This window comes from Cryptomeria japonica, chromosome 9 (assembly GCF_030272615.1).
Source record: "Cryptomeria japonica chromosome 9, Sugi_1.0, whole genome shotgun sequence".
Taxonomy (NCBI): domain Eukaryota; kingdom Viridiplantae; phylum Streptophyta; class Pinopsida; order Cupressales; family Cupressaceae; genus Cryptomeria; species Cryptomeria japonica.
Genome location: NC_081413.1, coordinates 99,174,353 through 99,193,580, shown reverse-complemented (window position 1 = coordinate 99,193,580; position 19,228 = coordinate 99,174,353). Strand labels below are relative to the sequence as shown.

The window sequence follows — 19,228 nt, the reverse complement described above, 5'->3', positions numbered from 1 at the left end:
ATCCCTTTGACCTACAATCAGGACAAAGGAATCCACCTATAAACCTTGCCAGTACTGAAGGAAGCGGTGCATAATCCAAGTCCAGGAACTCCTGCCAAGGGATCTCATATCTGCATACTGTCTCATCTTGGAATATACGGCGAAGTGCCTCTGTGCCACCCTCCTCCGACTGCTCATAAGGTAGTAGTGCACCTACTACTGGTATGCACAGAATCCTATAATAGTCCTCTGGTGTGACTGTCATCTCACCTGTGACAAAGTTGAAGGTGTTCGTGTCGCTGTGCCACCTCTCTGCGAGCACTGTTAATAACCCCCAGTTCACAGTGAACCGAGGCATATCCAACAAGGACGTCAAACCGCATCTCTCAATAATATCTAGGTCGACCTGTGTCAACCATGGTATCAGAGTCCAAGGCCTAGGAAATCGCTCATGCGACTGAACCACGCCCAATCGCTCCTGTCAACCAGCAAAACAAGTCCAATATCAGTTTTCCACATCAAAACAAAGATATCAAAATCCAAATCACATCAACAACATGAAACAATTTACTCATTTACATCAAGTTCAACATCCTATCATTTCATATCAACTTGTAAAATAACTCAAGTTATCAAAAACCATATCAAAACTTGTAACACAACTCAAGTTTCCAAATCACATAAACTTGTAAAACAACTCAAGTTTCCCACCCATATCAGCTTGTAAAACAACTCAAGTTTCCAACCCATATCAGCTTGTAACACAAATCAGGCTTCACACATTGAACTTGAAACAAAGTGCAAAAACAAATCATGCTTTGATCAAACCAACACATTAATATCTATGCATAACTTGAAATATCGCAAATCAAAACAAGTTATATCAACACTCATATTGGATAAATTAATAAAAACCATGACAGCAAAACACAACAATTTCACAAATCACCCCATCTCACAAAATTTTTCCTGATGCGCTAAAACAGATTGTCTACACGCTAAAATCTACCCATGCGCTAAGCTGTTTTCTCCACGTGCTAATCTATTTACCCTATGCGCTAGAATGCTTCTACGCACTATCCTTTTTCCCCAATGTGCCACCCAACCTACCCTATGTGCTAAAACCTCTTTATGCGCTAACCTATACCTCGCTGACGCTACCTATTTGACCCTATGCGCTAGGTCTACCCTACGTGCTAAAACCCCTTACCCATGCGAACCCCTGTGACCCCTATGCGCTAGGTCTTACTCACGCGCTATCCTGTTAACCTTACGCGCTACCCTACGTTTGACATGCACTACTTTCCCTCAATGCGCTAACTGAGAACTTTTATGTGCTACACTATTTTGTTTCGGACGCAGCCCTAAAATTCAAACTTTATGCGCTACCTAAATTTTTGTATGCGCTAAATTGTGACTTTGACATGCTAAACCGCTAAAACCGAATTTCAAAAATAAAAAAATGACCAAAAATGACAAAATAAAAAATCAAAAAAGGGTCAAAAGTGTTGACTTACTGGTGGTCCATATGTGGCAGGTCTCCCGTACCTCCGAACGCGCTCAAAACGATGCCTGGAATACGGAATAGGCATTTTGACTTCTCTCCAAATTCTCTTTCTCCAAAGTCAACAATGCACAAATGAATCAAATCAAAGCACTTTTCCCCTTTAATAGGAGGAAAATGAAATTAGGGTTAGGGAACTGGGCATGTAATTTGCTCGTGGTCTCCCTTATACCCTAAAAACTGTAAATTATCGGGAGATGAATCAATTTATATATTTCACATAGACAAAATCATACACACCACACACAAATCATCAAAACCAATCAAAATTTTCAAAATATTGATTCATCTCCCGAGGGGCATCACGCATCAAATCAAATCTGGGGCACGATATGCAAATCATAAGAGCAACACAAAAATTGTATTTGATCATAAATCACGATAACACATCATTTTCTTTGAAATAACACGTGCACACACGTCACTTCAAAGAGGAGCAAAATGTAGACGTATAAAAATGACCATATTCCTAAATGAATATTTTATGTTCATTTCTCTATTTAATTAAATTTAATTTAATTAAATTTCCCATATTCTTATGTTTAAATTAAGTAAATTACTCAATTTATTTAAATTAAATTCACTATACCATTTAATGAATAAATCATTTTATTCAATTAAATCCCTTCTATCCACTTTTAATTAAATTCAAATTTAATTAAATAAGTTATCCTAAATTGAATAAATCTAATTTATTTAATTTCCCCAAATTGCAACCAAATTGAATTAAATTAACTTTATTTCAATTAAATCCTATTATCCCTCCATCCACTTGCATTTTCCTACATCTCCCACTTGCATTCTAAAACCTATTCCTAAATTTCTTCTAGACCCTTCTAATCACTTCTAAATTAACCTAACCCATCTTCTAAACTTTGTCACATCCCTAAACAAAGGGAAGTCACTTCTCAAACCCTTAAAGTCTTTGATAACCATTAAAGGCTTCAAGTCTTCAACCACTTAATTTTCCAAAGTCTCCCAAACCATTAATGGTTAATTCAACCCTCTTACATGGTTAGAGACTTTTTGCCTAACTTAACCTTCATCCAACCTAAGGGTCTCTTCAAGCATTCATTGCTTTGACCATGGTTATTCCTTAATCATTTGCACAAGAGTTTATCCTTGGATTAACTCTTAATCCAATGGGTAATCTTAACTTAAGCTCGACCCTTACCCTCTAGATAACCATAAGGTCTTCTCAGGCATTTAATGCCTCCAACCCCTTCTCTCAACCCAACCCTATGTTGACAATTGTCATCATTTCATTCGTACAAGTTGCAAACATAGATTCCCAACTTTCAAACTCAACCCTTGATCAACTCTTTCAATCCTGACCATCCATTGCCCTATTTTTGCTATAAATAGAGCTCTCATTCCTCCATTTTCAGAATCCAAGTTTGTAATATCACACTTATGCTCAAATTACATTCAAGCTCTCATTTCATATATGCTCATCATTTAGCCTCTCTTTAAAATAGAAATTAATCTAATATGCATTTTAGAGTATTTCTATTATCATTAGCTTAAATCATTAACTAATATAGTATGCTAGGATAGTTTGTTTACTAACCTTGTCATCTTATAATTAGTTTATTGCATTTCTAGAATCATGCATAGCTTAGGATGCATCTCATATTAAATCAACAAAAAACATCCCTTGTTCTTGCATTTGTCATCCCTAAACCATTTTGCTCAGTGATTTGAGAGCAAAAACATTGGTTTGAGGGACCGTGTAAGATAGAGAACCATGGGACCCACCTTGCGAAGCTGAGTGATGCTTCATTACTCCATAGCTTGCACCAAGAAGTCCTGTGAGTGTGTGTGCAAGGCTCCATAGAGCTCCGTTTTTCGCATTTTGAGTTCTATCAACCCGTTTTTCCCGCATACACCTAGAAAAAAATATAATAACATAATTACAATAAGCAAGTATACAATCGTAATAAAACAAAAGGAAGAGAAGGTGGGTCCCAATCATATGATTTACCCATGCATCAACAAGATCCAAAGTGCCCATAAGAGAGGTCCCAAATTTGGATTTCTTTTTCCTATGCATTCCACTTAATAAATAAAATAGGAAAGCCCACTACAACATGAAGGGCCCTACTCTATAATGAGATGGCGTTCGAATCTTATCCTGAAAAGAACAAGTGCCGACCAAAGCGACGTTCCAAACTTCTGTTGTAGGGTAATACATTAAATATGCCCTTGAACATTTCTCCTTTGATATTCACGCAATTTACTACTGCTGTTATTCATATAATGAGTGTGATATTCAAGAAATGAGACGGTGATTACGAAAGACAGAAAGATTACATCGCTCCAGACATTTAACAACATCCAAAATACAACTCGCACTAAAATATGCCAAGCATGCATTGAGCCATTCGTCCCTTTCATTGTTGTATTATTACTTTCCCCCCTGTTCATTAGCACTTGACATTGGATATAGATTTATAAATTCAGGAATTCTTTTTAATAAAATGAAGCAGAATGGTTATTTATAGAAGGCGAATCTCGATTCCTATTAACACAAAGGAGCCCTTGAGTTGTAGAAAAATAAGTTTTCTGCAACATAGAAATGGATCTGAATCTTTCCTTATGGCCGGTTTTAAGCTTTGTGGGTGTCATATTGACGGCTGTATTGGTGAATATTGTGATGAAAATATGGTGGGTGCCTCTTCGTACAGAGAAGTTCCTTCGAAATCAGGGCATTGATGGACCCCCATACAAGCTGTTGTATGGAAGCATCAAAGAATTACTCGAAATGAGGAAGCACGCCAAGTCGACTTCCTCAAAGATCACACCCCACGATATCACACATCTTGTCCTTCCACATATTGATGTGTGGGTGAAAAAATCTGGTGAAAATTCCTGCAACACCACCTTATGTTTTCTTTTTTCTAATTTTGATGAAGAATTAATTTAGTTATGATTATTGCAGGTAGGAAAAAAAAAAAAAAAAATTTTTGGGGGGGGCAATTGTATTTTTATTCGATTGTGTGAGATTTTTATCGTCAATGTTTTCAATCATTCGTGTTTGTGATCTATTATTATGATGATAGAAAGTTCAAAGATGAAAAAATCTAACACAATTGAATTCAGAAATAACAATGACAACTGTATAAATTGTAATGACAACTGTATAAATTGTAAAATTCTGATAATACTAATAAAATCTTGTTCCCTGGTGTGATTAGGCAGGATATATGTGTATTGGATGGGCACACAGGCAAGGATTGTTGTTGATGACCCAGAGATAATGGAGCAGATTCTGTCCAACAAGTTTGGGCATTGCGAGAAACCTGAGCTCAATATTGAATTGAAACGCTTACTTGGTTATGGCCTTGCAAGCTCCAATGGAGAGAAATGGGCTCGCCAAAGAAGGCTTCGCAATCCGGCCTTTCATTTAGAAAGTTTGAAGGTGAGTTTATATTCACCGTTTTTTTAAGTGGGTCTCCTTGTCTCTGTAAATATGATCTATCGAACTCAAGAAAACTAATCATCATCTTAAGATCAGTCAGACCAGGATGTTTTATTCTGTTATCATATATATAGTTTTTGGAATTCAAAGTATATGTAGAGAGCTAATTGGGAGATTTGTGTCAGACAATGGTTCCAGTGGTGGCAGCGAGCACCGCAAAAATGTTGGAGAAATGGGGAAATGCAATTGCAGACGGTATGAAAGAAATTGAGGTCTCAGAAGAATTTCGATGCATTACTGCAGATGTGATAGCCCGGACAACTTTTGGGTCTAGTTTTGAGGAAGGAAAACATATATTTCACATGCTAGCTGAATTGACCATTCTCGCTGGTCAAAGTTGTGGGAAAATAAATTTCCCAGGTTCCAGGTAGTATAGTACCTCCTTTCTTCTTGTACATGGTACCTTTTCTTAAATTGTAGAAAAAACATTATTGGGCATCTCCGTGTATGAATAATTCATATTTCTATGATTAAGGTATTTTCATTGAGTATGAGTATGGTGGACATTGAGTTAACATTTTCATTTTCATATTTTAAATGTAAAATATTTTTCTTACTATTGTTTTTTAATTTTTGGAAGGTTTATGCCTATTTCAAGTAATTTGAGGTCTAGAAAGTTAGATATGAAGAATCAAAAATCATTGACAGAAATGATCTTTAATCGTAAGAAGAACGTTGACATGAGGAAATGTGATAGCTATGGAATTGATCTTTTGGGCCTGATGATGGATGCTTATAAGAACAAATTGAAGGACAAAAAGAATTTTCTGAGCTTATCTCTTCAAAACATGGTTGATGAGTGCAAAACTTTCTTTATTGCAGGGAGTGAGGCTACTACCACTTTACTTACATGGACACTCATTCTATTAGGAATGCACATTGATTGGCAAGATAAAGCAAGGGAGGAAGTGCTTAATATATTCAATAAAGAAATTCCAAAATTTGATGCCATCTCTCGCCTAAAACTAGTAAGAATTTTAATCTTTTGTTTTGTTTTGTTTCTTTTTTCCTTTTTTCTCTAGTGAATTGGGATTATTACAATTACATATCTTTGCCAAAGCATATAAAACATGAAATGGTTTCTAATGTTTGTTAGGTGAACATGATTTTGTATGAGGTGTTCAGGCTTTACCCTCCAGGAATTGTTTCAACAAGAAAGACTTGCAAAAATATGCAACTAGGAAATTTGACTATCCCAACAGATGTAGAACTTGTACTACCAACAATTACGGTGCACCATGATGTAGAGCTATGGGGGAAAGATTCGGAGGAGTTCAATCCCCTAAGGTTTAGTGAAGGTATTTCAAAGGCCTCTACCCATCCTATTGCATTCACAAGTTTTGGGTTAGGACCTAGAACCTGTATTGGCCAAAATTTTGCATTGCTTGAAGCCAAGGTGATACTCATAATGATCTTGCAACGTTTCTCTTTCTCTATCTCACTAGCCTACATCCATGCCCCTACGTGGGTTTTCACTCTTCGTCCGATACATGGAGCTCAAATCATGTTTCAAGAGTTACAAAATTAAGGTGTCTTTCCATTTTGTTTATTGAGGGGCATTTAGTTGGGTTTATAACTAGTGCATTTTGAAACAAAATTATAAAAAAAAAATTGACAAGGGTTGGTAAATAAATTGATATTTATCAAATTTTAATAGTTTTAAAAAAAATAAAATTAAATACATAAGTTTATCAATATATTGAAAGTATAAAGTGTTATTTATAATGTACATCATTATTTATATTTTGTTGATAAGATTTATAAAATCTAAAAATGAAATATTAAAAAGTTGGGAATAAAAAATGTAAAATAGATTAAATATAATATAGAAATTAATTTAATTCATTATAGATAAATACAACTATTTTTAAGAAGGACAATCTAGCAACTTTAAATAATTAACAAGAGAAGTTTCAAAAAATTAAAAATCAATATCAATTATTTCAAGCACAAAATTTTGATTTGAATTCATGACTTATTATCCAAAAGATCATATTTTTCCTTTTCTTTACAATCTCCTCAAAATTGGCCATGCAATTTTTTATATAATGGACCAAGGCTTTACAATATATAAACAAAATAATGCACTAAATTTCTCTCATAATTTTTTACCTTTTTGTTTAGGATTTTCCTAAGTGTTGAAAAGAAATAATACAACTATTTCATAATGGAAATACTCTTAGACTCATCAAAATATAACATCACAAGTTTTATGAAAAGAAAATTATTATACAACATTACACCAAGGCTAAAGATTAACATTCATTTGGATGTGATGTAAATTTTTTAAGGATTTCCAACTTAATTATCTCCAATTTTAGTTATTTTATTTTTAGTGTTGTAAATCTATTCTTGATATTGTTTGAATTTATCAATTGATTCTTTAACATCACCTTGGTTCAATTCATTTGAATCTCTGAAGTGCACATTAGGAGATATGTAAAGATACAACACTTCGGAGAGTGCCTCGAGATATTTGATCAATTAATTTTCAAAATCCCAATACGAGATCCTCATCTACATGTGCTTGTTAATCAATGTAACATCAAGTCCCAATGACCCTTCCTCTATTACCTTTTCTAATTGAGCCTAATTCATGAAACCTTGATAGTCATAGAAATCATGTCAAATTTTTGTTATGAATTCTTGAATGTTATTCAAGGTCCCATACATGTCAAACCATTAACCTTTTTAAATTATCATTTCTCTCCTTTCTAGTTTTTATTATTCATTTGGCAACCTCACCTTATTCAATATATATTCTAGGACCTAAAACATTAAAAATTCTCTTCTATAAGGAGGCCAATATCTATTTTGTCAACTATTCATTCTAAGGTAGATTCCATTCAAATAATTATAATTCTTCATGAAATTTATCCTCCAAATCTACTAAATAATTTAAATTATCATGGATTTTATTATAGAAAATAAGTACTTTGTTAATTAGCTATGATCAAAATGAAAGTAAATTTTATTTACCAAGTATTATTATTTATATTTTGTAGAATTGATTTGTTGGGGTAAGTTTTTTTTTATATATATAAAATAAAATTTGTAAACTCCTGTGAATAAAAGAATATGAATTAAATTAAAAATTTTAATAGAAATTAACTTAATTAAATATAGAGAAATACAACTATTTTTAAGAATGACAATCTAGAAACTTCAAAACTTTTACAAGAAAATATTCAAAAAATAAAAAATAATATCAAGCACAAGAAACATACAAAACAAAATATATTTTACGCAAAAAAATAAAAAAATAAAATTTAGTCTCCAAAGATCATTTTTTTCCTTTTCTATAAAATCTCTTCAAAACGAGTCATAACTTCCTATATAATGGGCCAAGGTTTTACAATATATGATGGATGCTTACAAGAATGAATTCAAGGACAAAAAGAATTTTTTGAGGTTATCTCTTGAAGAGATGGTTAATGAGTGCGAGACTTTCTTTACTGCAGGGAGTGAGACTACTGCCAATTTACTTACATGGACACTCATTGTGTTAGGAATGCACATGGATTGGCAAGATCAAGCAAGGAAGGAAGTGCTTCATATCTTCAAGAAAGATTCCAAAATTCAATTCCCTGTCTTGTCTAAAACTAGTAAGATTTGTTTTTGTTTTTGTGGGGCTAACTTAGGACTATCATAATTCCATATCTTTGCCAAAGAGAATAAACTTTGAAATGATTTGGTATTATTTACCAGGTGAACATGATTTTTTATGAGGTGTTGAGGCTTTATCCTCCAACAATAGTTTTACCAAGAAAGGTTTACAAAAAGATGCAATTAGGAAATTTGACTATCCCAGCTGGCATAAAGCTTATGCTAAAATCAATTATGGTGTACCATGATATAAATTTGTGGGGGAATGATGTCAAGGAGTTCAATTCCCTAAGATTTAGTGAAGGGATTTCAAAGGCCTCTACCCATCCTTACGCATTCACAAATTTTGGATTTCGACCTAGAACCTGTATAGGCCAAAATTTTGCTATGATTGAAGCCAAGGTGATACACAATGATATTGCAACATTTCTCTTTCTCTATCTCACCCGCCTACGTCCATGCCCCTGCAACTATTTTCACTCTTCGTCCCCTACATGGTGCTCAATTCATGTTTCAAAAGTTATAAAGTTAAGGCTTCTTTCCATTTTTGTTTAATCTATAGATGTGATTCAATAACATTATGCATGGGCATTTTAACTAATTTTTTATTGGGTCTATAAGTGGTGCAATTTTAAAAATAATTATATGGGAATGAATACATATATTTTGATAATTATTGGTAAGTAAAGTAGCATTTATCATTTTTTTTATAATTTGAAAAAAAATATTTTTGAAATGTACATTATATCTATTTGGAAACCTAAAATTCTATGTACAAAGTATATTTTTATTTATAATTTGAAAATTTGATTTTTTTGGAAGGGTTTTTTTAGTATAAAAATATTGAAAATGAAAAAATATGAACTGAAATAAATATTAAACTATAGAAATTAATTTAATTCAACATAGAGAAATATAAATGTTTTTAATAATAACAATCTAGAAACTTCATATATCTTACAAGAAATATTCAAAAAACAATTTCAAGCACAAAGTTTTGATTTAAATTCATTGTTTATTTTCTAGAAGTTCAAAAAAAAAAATCCTTTTCTTTACAATCTCTACAAAATTGATCATAAATTCTTATATAATAGGACAAGGTTTTAAATTCCATAGGCAGATTAATATTTCACCTTCCTCTCATGACCATTCGCCTTCTTTTTAAAAAAAAATGTTTAAAAGAACAAATGTAAGTTTTCCATAATGGACACATTTTTAAACTCATTAAAATATAAAATTACAAGTTTTATGGAAAGTAAAATTATAATAAAACTTATTGCACTAAGGCTAAAAATTGACATTCATTTAGATGTCATATGTAATATCGCAAGGAATCATTCATCTTAATTATCTCTAACTTGAGTTGGTTTATTTTTAGTGTTGCAAATGTATTGTTGATAATTAATTTATTCTCTTATGACACCTTGATTAAATGCATTTGAGTATCTGAAGTGCACATCATGAGATATGTAATTATTAAACATTTTGAAGGGTTCCTTGAGACATTTGATCACTTACATATTTAATATATTTATTATATTTTTACTAGGTTCATCAATTGCAATAATATCTAGATTTAATTATTTAAAATTGCATCATCATTCATTTTTTATTATTTATTAATTCAATTAGTGTTTGAGAAAAAATTGTTCAATATCAAGTTAGGAAAGAAAAGATAGCATACCTTCAACTTTAGGATTCAATCTTAATTTCATAAATTTGTCTCATTCATTCTATCTTTTGATTATTGTTGGCTTCACACTCCTCTAATGTTTGAGCATTTTATAAAAATTTTTGAGATGTGGATATATATATTAATGCAGTATGTCAATTAGTCAAAATAAAATAAATAATGATAAACAACTATTAAATTCAAATATAAAACATAAAAATAATTATTTAAATTTTTTAAAACGTGAAAACAATATTTCAAATTCTTCAAAACATGAAAATAATGATTGATACTATGAAATTCAACTTGAAAATATAAAATTTTGATATTTTACATCAATAGAAGAAGAAAAGGTTATAGATCAATTAAACAATGATTGCAATTCCTCAAAACTATGAAAAGTATGTATGTCAAAGAATACGTAATTTGTAGGAAAAACAAGGTACAAAATCATGGGATGCATATACTTTTAGACCATATTTTATTTTTTACATAGAAAGAAATGCAAGGGCACGATAACTTTCCTTGAAAAATACCAACCCTTCAGGTTAGACTTGTATGTCGATGTCTAAAGATGTGTTTTTTTTATAAAATATAAAAACATATATTTAAATGTCAATCTTTCTTTCCATCAAGTTTACATAATTTTTTATGTTGATTTGGAAATGTCACAATAATATCAAACACTATTACTTTTCTAACCATGTAATTCTTTTATTTAGGATATATTAAGGTTTTGATCTTCAATATATTTTGCTAATGTCCTCTTTTTTTTAAAAAAAACCTATGTATCATATTCTTGGTGCCATTTTTCATCTATGTATTCGAATTTAAAATAAATAACATTTTTACATGAACTTGAAATTGTTATATACACATTAAAAATTTGAATTTTGATTAGTGTCAAAAAAAATAGGGCGAACAGGTTCAACTTTTCATTTTTCAAGATGTGTCCACTTTCAAAATTAGTAAAAATGTTTACATATTTATTTTTAGTTAATCATAGATTATGTAATATTAGCTAATTTTTAGATGAAATGATTTGTGAAATACTTTTCAAAAATTTTAGGGGAAGCACACCAAATACTATGTTATTTCTCTTTGACAAAAATAGGAGCACTTTGTGTGTTTTCCCTATTTGAAACTTTTAATTGCCGTCATTTAAAAAAAAGTAATTTGGACACTAGATTATGAGTACTACAAATCTTTGTTATTTTCGCATTTTCAAAATTTAAGCATGACCATTTTTTTAAGAACAAATTTTACTAATTTTAAAGAACAAAAGTGAACACTTTCGACCCCTTTTAGACTCACCATTTCTATGTACACACCCTAGACATAGTTGGTGATCCATGAAGGTGAATATTTTTGGATTGTATTGTATTCACATTGTTTCGAATAATATAAAAGATGTTGACACTTTTGATACTAGTTTTTTAAATTGAAAAATGTATTTTGGGATACAATTTTCCTATTGTGGAATTGTAATTATTTGTGTTAATTCTTTACTAGCATTGTTCAGATTATATTTTCTCTATACCTCTCATAGATTATTATAGGAAGAATCTTCACACTTTTATAGTAGATGTTTATTATTGTTAACCATATACATTCAAGTGTTGTGAATGAAAGAGGTCCATAATATAAAGAAAAAAATATATAACTCTCAAACAACAAGACTTCAACAAACCATTTAATTGGTGAAATTTTAGCAAAAGTTTGGTTTTCTACTTGTTTTATTATCACATCCATGCACAATGGGTATTGAATTTCTCTCTATTGCATAATTAGAACTATACAAAAATAAAATTCCATCTCATAATACATGTGCCTTTCTAAATTAATTTTTCCACCTCACTTTGAGATTTGAAACTTATTTTAAAATCTCTTTAAGATGTCAACTTCCTAACTTCTTTATAATCCCTCATGCTTTGTAGTACCTTCCATTTTTGATAAATTTGAATTCCCAATGCATTAGAAAGTCTTCCTTGACTAAACAAAACCACATTGACCCTTAGTTCACTTCTTCGATTTATTTACAAACCATCAACTACTACATAACAATATAATCAAAAATTTATTTCCATATTTTTTTATAAATAGTGTTTATATTACCATTTATAAAATAGTGCTATACATATGCACAAAAAAGGTGGATGGAGATCATTGAACCCAAAATGTCCAACAAGACAACAAATATAAACAAAACACAATAACATGATAACACAATTACTACTGGGTAATACATGGTGAAAGCAAGAACAAAGTGAGGAGGTTGTGAGTCTCAACCATCTTGTTTAACCCAACATCAATGGGGTCTAAAGTATCTATAGGAGGGTCCTAACCATCAAGACCATATTTATCATTGTCATCTTGTTTATCTTCAGCAACAACTCAAACAAGAAAAATAACAAGAGCCAATTGAGAGAACTAGTTAGAATCTAACTAACCAACAATCCCATCACCAGAAGTTGATGGAGAAGAAAAATGACAACTCATGGATTGCGATGATCCTCACTGAACATGATCTCTTCTAATAGGGGCCAGAGAGGTCTAATAATGAATATCTTGGTTTTCATCAATAGATTATCTATGTGCTCAATAATCCCCATGAGGTAGAGACCAATCTCTAGTAGAGGTTTACATTTATAAGACTCTGGGGCATATTTAAAACTCTATAAAAACAAAATCCCATCTCTTAACACTCGATTCTTTCCAAACTAAGTTTTCTAATTCACTTGGAAGTTTGCTATTTGTTTCCAAGTCTCTCTAAGGTGTCTCATACCATTCTTCACACCTTCCTATCTTCCTCATAATTCCTCATGCTTTGTAATATCTTGCATTTTGACATTCTTAATACATTTTAAAGTTCTCCTTGGCTAGGGGTAATTCCCATAGTGTGTTGGTTAAGTGGTGTTATTGTTGTTGTGGCCAGCAAGGTTAAACCCCCATTGGACCATTGTGATTGCAACCTTGTGCCTTTATTGATCCAATGTGCTCCCAAGCTTGATCCTTAACTTTGATAAATAAAAGAGGTAGTGGGTCCCTGTCATCTATTTACCCATACATCAACAAGATCAATGTCCATATGAGGGTCCATACATCAACAAGATCAATGTCCATATGAGGGTCCATACATCAACAAGATCAATGTCCATATGAGGGTCCATACATCAACAAGATCAATGTCCATATGAGGGTCCCAAATTTGGATTTCTTTTTCATATGCATTCCACTTAATAAATAAAATAAGAAAGCCCACTACAACATGAGGGGCCCTACTCTACAATAAGATGGCGTTCGAATCTTCTCCTGAAAAGAACAAGTGCCGACCAAAGCGACGTTCCAAACTTCTGTCGTAGAGTAATACATTAAATATGCCCTTGAACATTTCTCCTTTGATATTCACGCAATATACTACTGCTATTATTCATATAATGAGTTTGATATTCAAGAAATGAGACTGTGATTACGAAAGACAGAAAGCTTCCATCGCTCCAGACATTTAACAACATCCAAGCTCTCACCCTCCAAAATACAACTCGCACTAAAAAATGCCAAGCATACATTGAACCATCCGCCCCTTTGATTGTTCTATTATTACTTTCCCCCCTGTTCATTAGCACTTGACATTGTATATAGATTTATAAATTCAGGAATTCTTTTTTATAAAATGAAGCGGAATGATTATTTATAGAAGGCAGTTCTTGATGCCTATTAACACAAAGGAGCCCTTGAGTTGCAGGTAAACAGGTTTTCTGCAACATAAAGATGGATCTGAATCTTTCCTTGTGGCAGGTTCTAAGCTTTGTGGGTGTCATATTGACGGCTGTATTGGTGAATATTGTGGTGAAAATATGGTGGGTGCCTCTTCGCACACAGAAGTTCCTTCGAAATCAGGGCATTAATGGACCTCCATACAAGCTGTTTTATGGAAGCACAAAAGAATTACTCGAAATCAGGAAGCACGCCAAAACGACTTCCTCAAGGATCACGCCCCACGACATCACACCTCTAGTTCTTCCACATATTGACGTTTGGGTGAAACAATATGGTGCAGATTCCTGCAACAGCTTCTTAAGTTTTCTTTTTTGTTATTTTTTTTTGTGAAGAATTAATCTAGTTATGATTGTTGGTAGTGAAAATTTTATGTTACTGTTTTTTAATTTGATTGTGAGAGATTTCATGAATATCTTGGATTGTGATCTATCATCATTACACAATTGAATTCAGAAATCACTGACAACAGCTTTATAAATCTGATAGTACTAATAAAATCTTGTTCCCTGGTGTGATTAGGCAGGATATTTGTACATTGGATGGGCACACAGGCAAGGATTGTTGTTGATGACCCAGAGATGATGAAGCAGATTCTGTCCAACAAGTCTGGGCATTACGAGAAACCTGAGCCCTCTATTCAATTAAAACGCTTAATTGGTTATGGCCTTGCAAGCTCCAATGGAGAGAAGTGGGCTCGTCAAAGAAGGCTCCTCAATCCGGCCTTTCATTTAGAAAGTTTGAAGGTGGGTTATATTCACCGTTTTCTTAAGTGGGTCTCCTTGTCTCTGTAAATATGATCTATTTAACTCAAGCAAAACTAATCATCATCTTAGGATGAGACAAATCAAGATTTTTTTTCATCCTTATCATATATATAGGTTTTAGAATTCAAAGTATATGTAGAGAGCTTATTAGGAGATGTATCAGTCAATGGTTCCAGTGGTAGCAGCTAGCACCGCAGAAATGTTGGAGAAATGGGGAAATGCAATTGCTGAGGGAGTGAAAGAAATTGAGGTCTCAGAAGAATTTCCATGCCTTACTGCAGATGTGATAGCCCGGACAGCTTTTGGGTCTAGTTTTGAGGAAGGAAAACATATATTTCACATGCTAGCTGAATTGACCGTTCTTGCTGGTCAAAGTTTTGGGAAAATATATTTTCCAGGTTCCAGGTAGAATAGTACCTACTTTCTTCTTATAGATGGTACCTTTTCTTAAGTTGTAGAAAAAACATTATTGGGCATGTGGGTGTATGAGTAATTCATATTTTTATAATTAAGGTATTTTCATTGATTATCAGTAGGGTGGATATTGACTTAACATTTTCATTTTGATATTTTAAATCTAAAATATTTTTCTTATTCTTGTTTTTTAATTTTTGGAAGGTTCATTCCCATTCCAAGCAATTTGAGGCCTAGGAAGTTAGACATGGATATTCAAAAATCTTTGACAGAGATGATCTTTAATCGTAAAAAGAATGTTGAGATGAGGAAATATGATAGCTATGGAACTGATCTTTTGGGCCTGATGATGGATGCTTATAAGAACGAACTGAAGGACAAAAAGAATTTTCTAAGCTTATCTCTTCAAGACATGGTTGATGAGTGCAAGACTTTCTTTATTGCAGGGAGTGAGACAACTGCCAATTTACTTACATGGACACTCATTCTACTAGGAATGCACACTAATTGGCAAGATAAAGCAAGGGAGGAAGTGCTTAATATATTCAATAAAGAAATTCCAAAATTTGATGCCCTCTCTCGCCTAAAACTAGTAAGAATTTTAATTTTTTTGTTGTCTTTTGTTTTTTTTTTCTCTCTTTTTTTTGTGGGGTAAATTGGTATTAGCACAATTACATGTCTTTTCCAAAGAGTATAAACATGAAATGGTTTCTAATGTTTGTTAGGTGAACATGATTTTTTATGAGGTGTTAAGGCTTTATCCTCCAGCAATAATTGCAATAAGAAAGGCTTACAAAAATATGCAACTAGGAAATTTGACTATCCCAGCAGATGTAGAACTTGTACTACCCACAATTATGGTGCACCATGATGCAGAGTTGTGGGGGAAAGATTCAAAGGAGTTCAATCCCCTAAGATTTAGTGAAGGGATTTCAAAGGCCTCTACCCATCCTGCTGCATTCACAAGTTTTGGGTTTGGACCTAGAACCTGTATTGGCCAAAATTTTGCATTGCTTGAAGCCAAGGTGATACTCATAATGGTCTTGCAACGTTTCTCTTTCTCTATTTCACCCACCTACATCCATGCCCCTGCATCAACTTTCACTCTTCGTCCACTACATGGAGCTCAAATCATGTTTCAAGAGTTACAAACTTAAGGTGTCTTTCAATTTTATTTATGCATGGGCATTTAGTTGAGTTTATAACTAGTGCATTTTGAAACAAAATTATAAAAAAAATATTTTGATAAGGGTTCGTAAATACATTGGTATTTATCAAATTTTAATAGTTTTACAAAAAATAAATTAAATGTACAAGGTTAGATCTATATATCAAAAGTCTATAAAGTTATTTATAAAGTATGTTATTATTTATATTTTGTAGAATCAATTTTGTGGATAGGATTTATTAAATATAAAAATGAAAGATTAAAAAGTTTGGAATGACAAAATCTAAAATAGATTAAATATAATACAAAAATTAATTTAATTCAATATAGAGAAATACAACTATGTTTAACAATGAAAATCTAATAACTTCAAATATTTTACAAGAGAAGATTCAAAAATTAAAAAGCAATATCAATTATTTCAAGCATAAAATTATTATTTGAATTCATTACTTATCATCCAATAGATCAAAGTTTTTCCCTTTTCTTTGCAATCTCTTCAAAAATTGGCCATGTAATTTTTTATATAATGGACCAAGGTTTTACAATATATAGACAAAATAGTACACCAACTTCCTCTAATAATTGTTTACCTTCTTGTTTGGGAGTTTTTTTAAGTGTTGAAAAACAAATAATACAACTATTTCATAATGGAAACATTCTTGGGCTCATCAAAATATAACATCACAAGTTCTATGGAAAGAAAAATTTTATACAACATTACACCAAGGCTAAAAATTGACTTTCATTTGGATTTCATGCAAATTTTTAAAGGGTTATTCAACTTAACTATCTCTAATTTGAGTTGTTTTACTTTTAGTTTTGTAAATCTATTCTTGATATTGTTTGAATTTATCAATTGATTCTTTAATATAACCTTTATTCAATTCATTTGAGTATCTGAAGTACACATTGAGATACATAAAGATGCAACATTTTGGAGAGTGCCTTGAAATATTTGATCAATTTATTTTCAAAATCCTAATACAAGATCTTCATCTATATGAGCTTGTTAATCAATGCAATATTGAGTGCCAATGAACCTTCTTGTATTACCTTTGCTAATTGATCATGATTCATGCAACCTTGATCGTCATAGAAATCATGTCTTTTTTTTGTTGTGAATTCTTGAATGTCATTCAAGGTCCCATACATCAAATCCTTGACCTTTTTGAACTATCATCTCTCTACTTTCTACTTTTTATTATTCATTTGGCAACCTCATCTTATTCATTATATATTCTAGGACCCAAACCATTAAAAACTCTCTTCTATAAGGACACCAATATCTATTTTTGACATCTTTTCAATCTAAAGTAGATTTCATTCAATAATTATAATTCTTCATGAAATTTCTCCCCCAAATCTACTAAATAATTTAAATCGTCATAGTTTTTTTGATAGAAAATAAGTACTTTGTTAATGAGTTGTGATCATAATGAAAGTACATTTTATTTACCAAATATATATATATATATATATATATATATATATATATGTATGTATATATATATATATATGTATGTATGTATATATGTATGTATGTATGTATGTATGTATGTATGTACACACATATGTGTACATATACATACATATATTTATATACATACATACATACATATGTAGATATGTAGATGTATATATGTACATATATGTGTGTGTACATATATGTACATATATGTATGTATAATGTATATACAATATATATACATATATGTGTGTGTGTGTGTGCGTGTGTGTGTGTGTGTACATACACATACACATACACATAAATACACACACACACACACATGTGTGTGTGTGTATGTATATATAGATACACATACACATACACATACACATACACATACACATATATATATGTATATGTATATATATGTACATATATATGTATGTATGTATATATGTATATATACACATATGTGTGTGTGTGTCTATATATATATGTACACACACATATATATGTATATATACATATATACATCTATATACACATATATACATGTACATATATATACACAGATATATATACACATATATACATGTACATATATAGATACACACACATATATATAGGGTATGTGCACAAATTTGGTGGTCAAAAAAGTGGACACAACCCAAAAAAAAATGAAAAAATAAGCAGCGTGTACGCGGTTCTAAAATTTGAAATCACCCCGTACACGCTTAGGTCTGTTGTCCTGAAGCCTAAAAAAGATAGCGCATATGCACTGCTTTTAGGAAAGTAGCGCGTACACGCTGATTTTAGGGAAGTGAGTGTGTATGCGCTCATAAGCCCTAAAGAACCGCGTACGCGGTACTTGTCATAAAAGGGTTTTTTTTTTAAAACTGGGTCTTATTTTCCCATGACCATGGCGTTGTTTCCTCCATATTTTGAGCCACAAAACCGCGAATGGGTTGTCTCATTTCTCCTCCGGACGCTATGGATCAAGGTTAGTTTTTCTTAATTTTTGTCTTTTTTTCCTATTTATTCAATTTGTTTTACGTTTTGAATTTAATTTCGTTAATTTTGATTAAGTTTTTTTATTTTTTGTTTCAAAAACCAGATTCTGATAATCCACAACAAGAACAACAAAATGTACCTCCTAAAAACCCCGAAGAAAACCCACAAGATACACCTCCAGTTCTTCCTTTTGACCGTACACTTGAAACACATGAGCAATTGATTAATCAGTTAGGGCAAAACATGTCTAAAATAAATAGATTGATTAATAAATTGAAAATATCTAAGCTTGAGCATCATAAATCTCTCGCCACTAGCCTAGAAACATTAGCTAGTGGT

General features: G+C 31.8%; 2 protein-coding genes across 2 annotated transcripts; both read left to right on the top strand.

Annotated features, from left to right (window-relative positions):
- The first annotated feature begins 4,746 nt into the window (after positions 1-4,746).
- Positions 4,747-5,978, top strand: LOC131072976 (cytochrome P450 CYP72A616). Its single transcript, XM_058009293.2, has 3 exons — positions 4,747-4,964; positions 5,150-5,391; positions 5,847-5,978. Exons 1-3 carry the CDS (start codon positions 4,761-4,763, stop codon positions 5,851-5,853), a joined length of 453 nt encoding a protein of 150 aa, XP_057865276.2. The 5' UTR covers positions 4,747-4,760; the 3' UTR covers positions 5,854-5,978.
- Positions 5,979-14,073: 8,095 nt separating this feature from the next.
- LOC131072971 (cytochrome P450 CYP749A22-like) lies at positions 14,074-16,417 on the top strand. The gene is made up of 5 exons (XM_059211489.1): positions 14,074-14,356; positions 14,602-14,825; positions 15,010-15,251; positions 15,465-15,852; positions 15,986-16,417. The coding sequence occupies exons 1-5, from the start codon at positions 14,074-14,076 to the stop codon at positions 16,415-16,417; spliced, it is 1,569 nt and encodes a 522-aa protein (XP_059067472.1).
- The last annotated feature ends 2,811 nt before the right edge of the window (positions 16,418-19,228 follow it).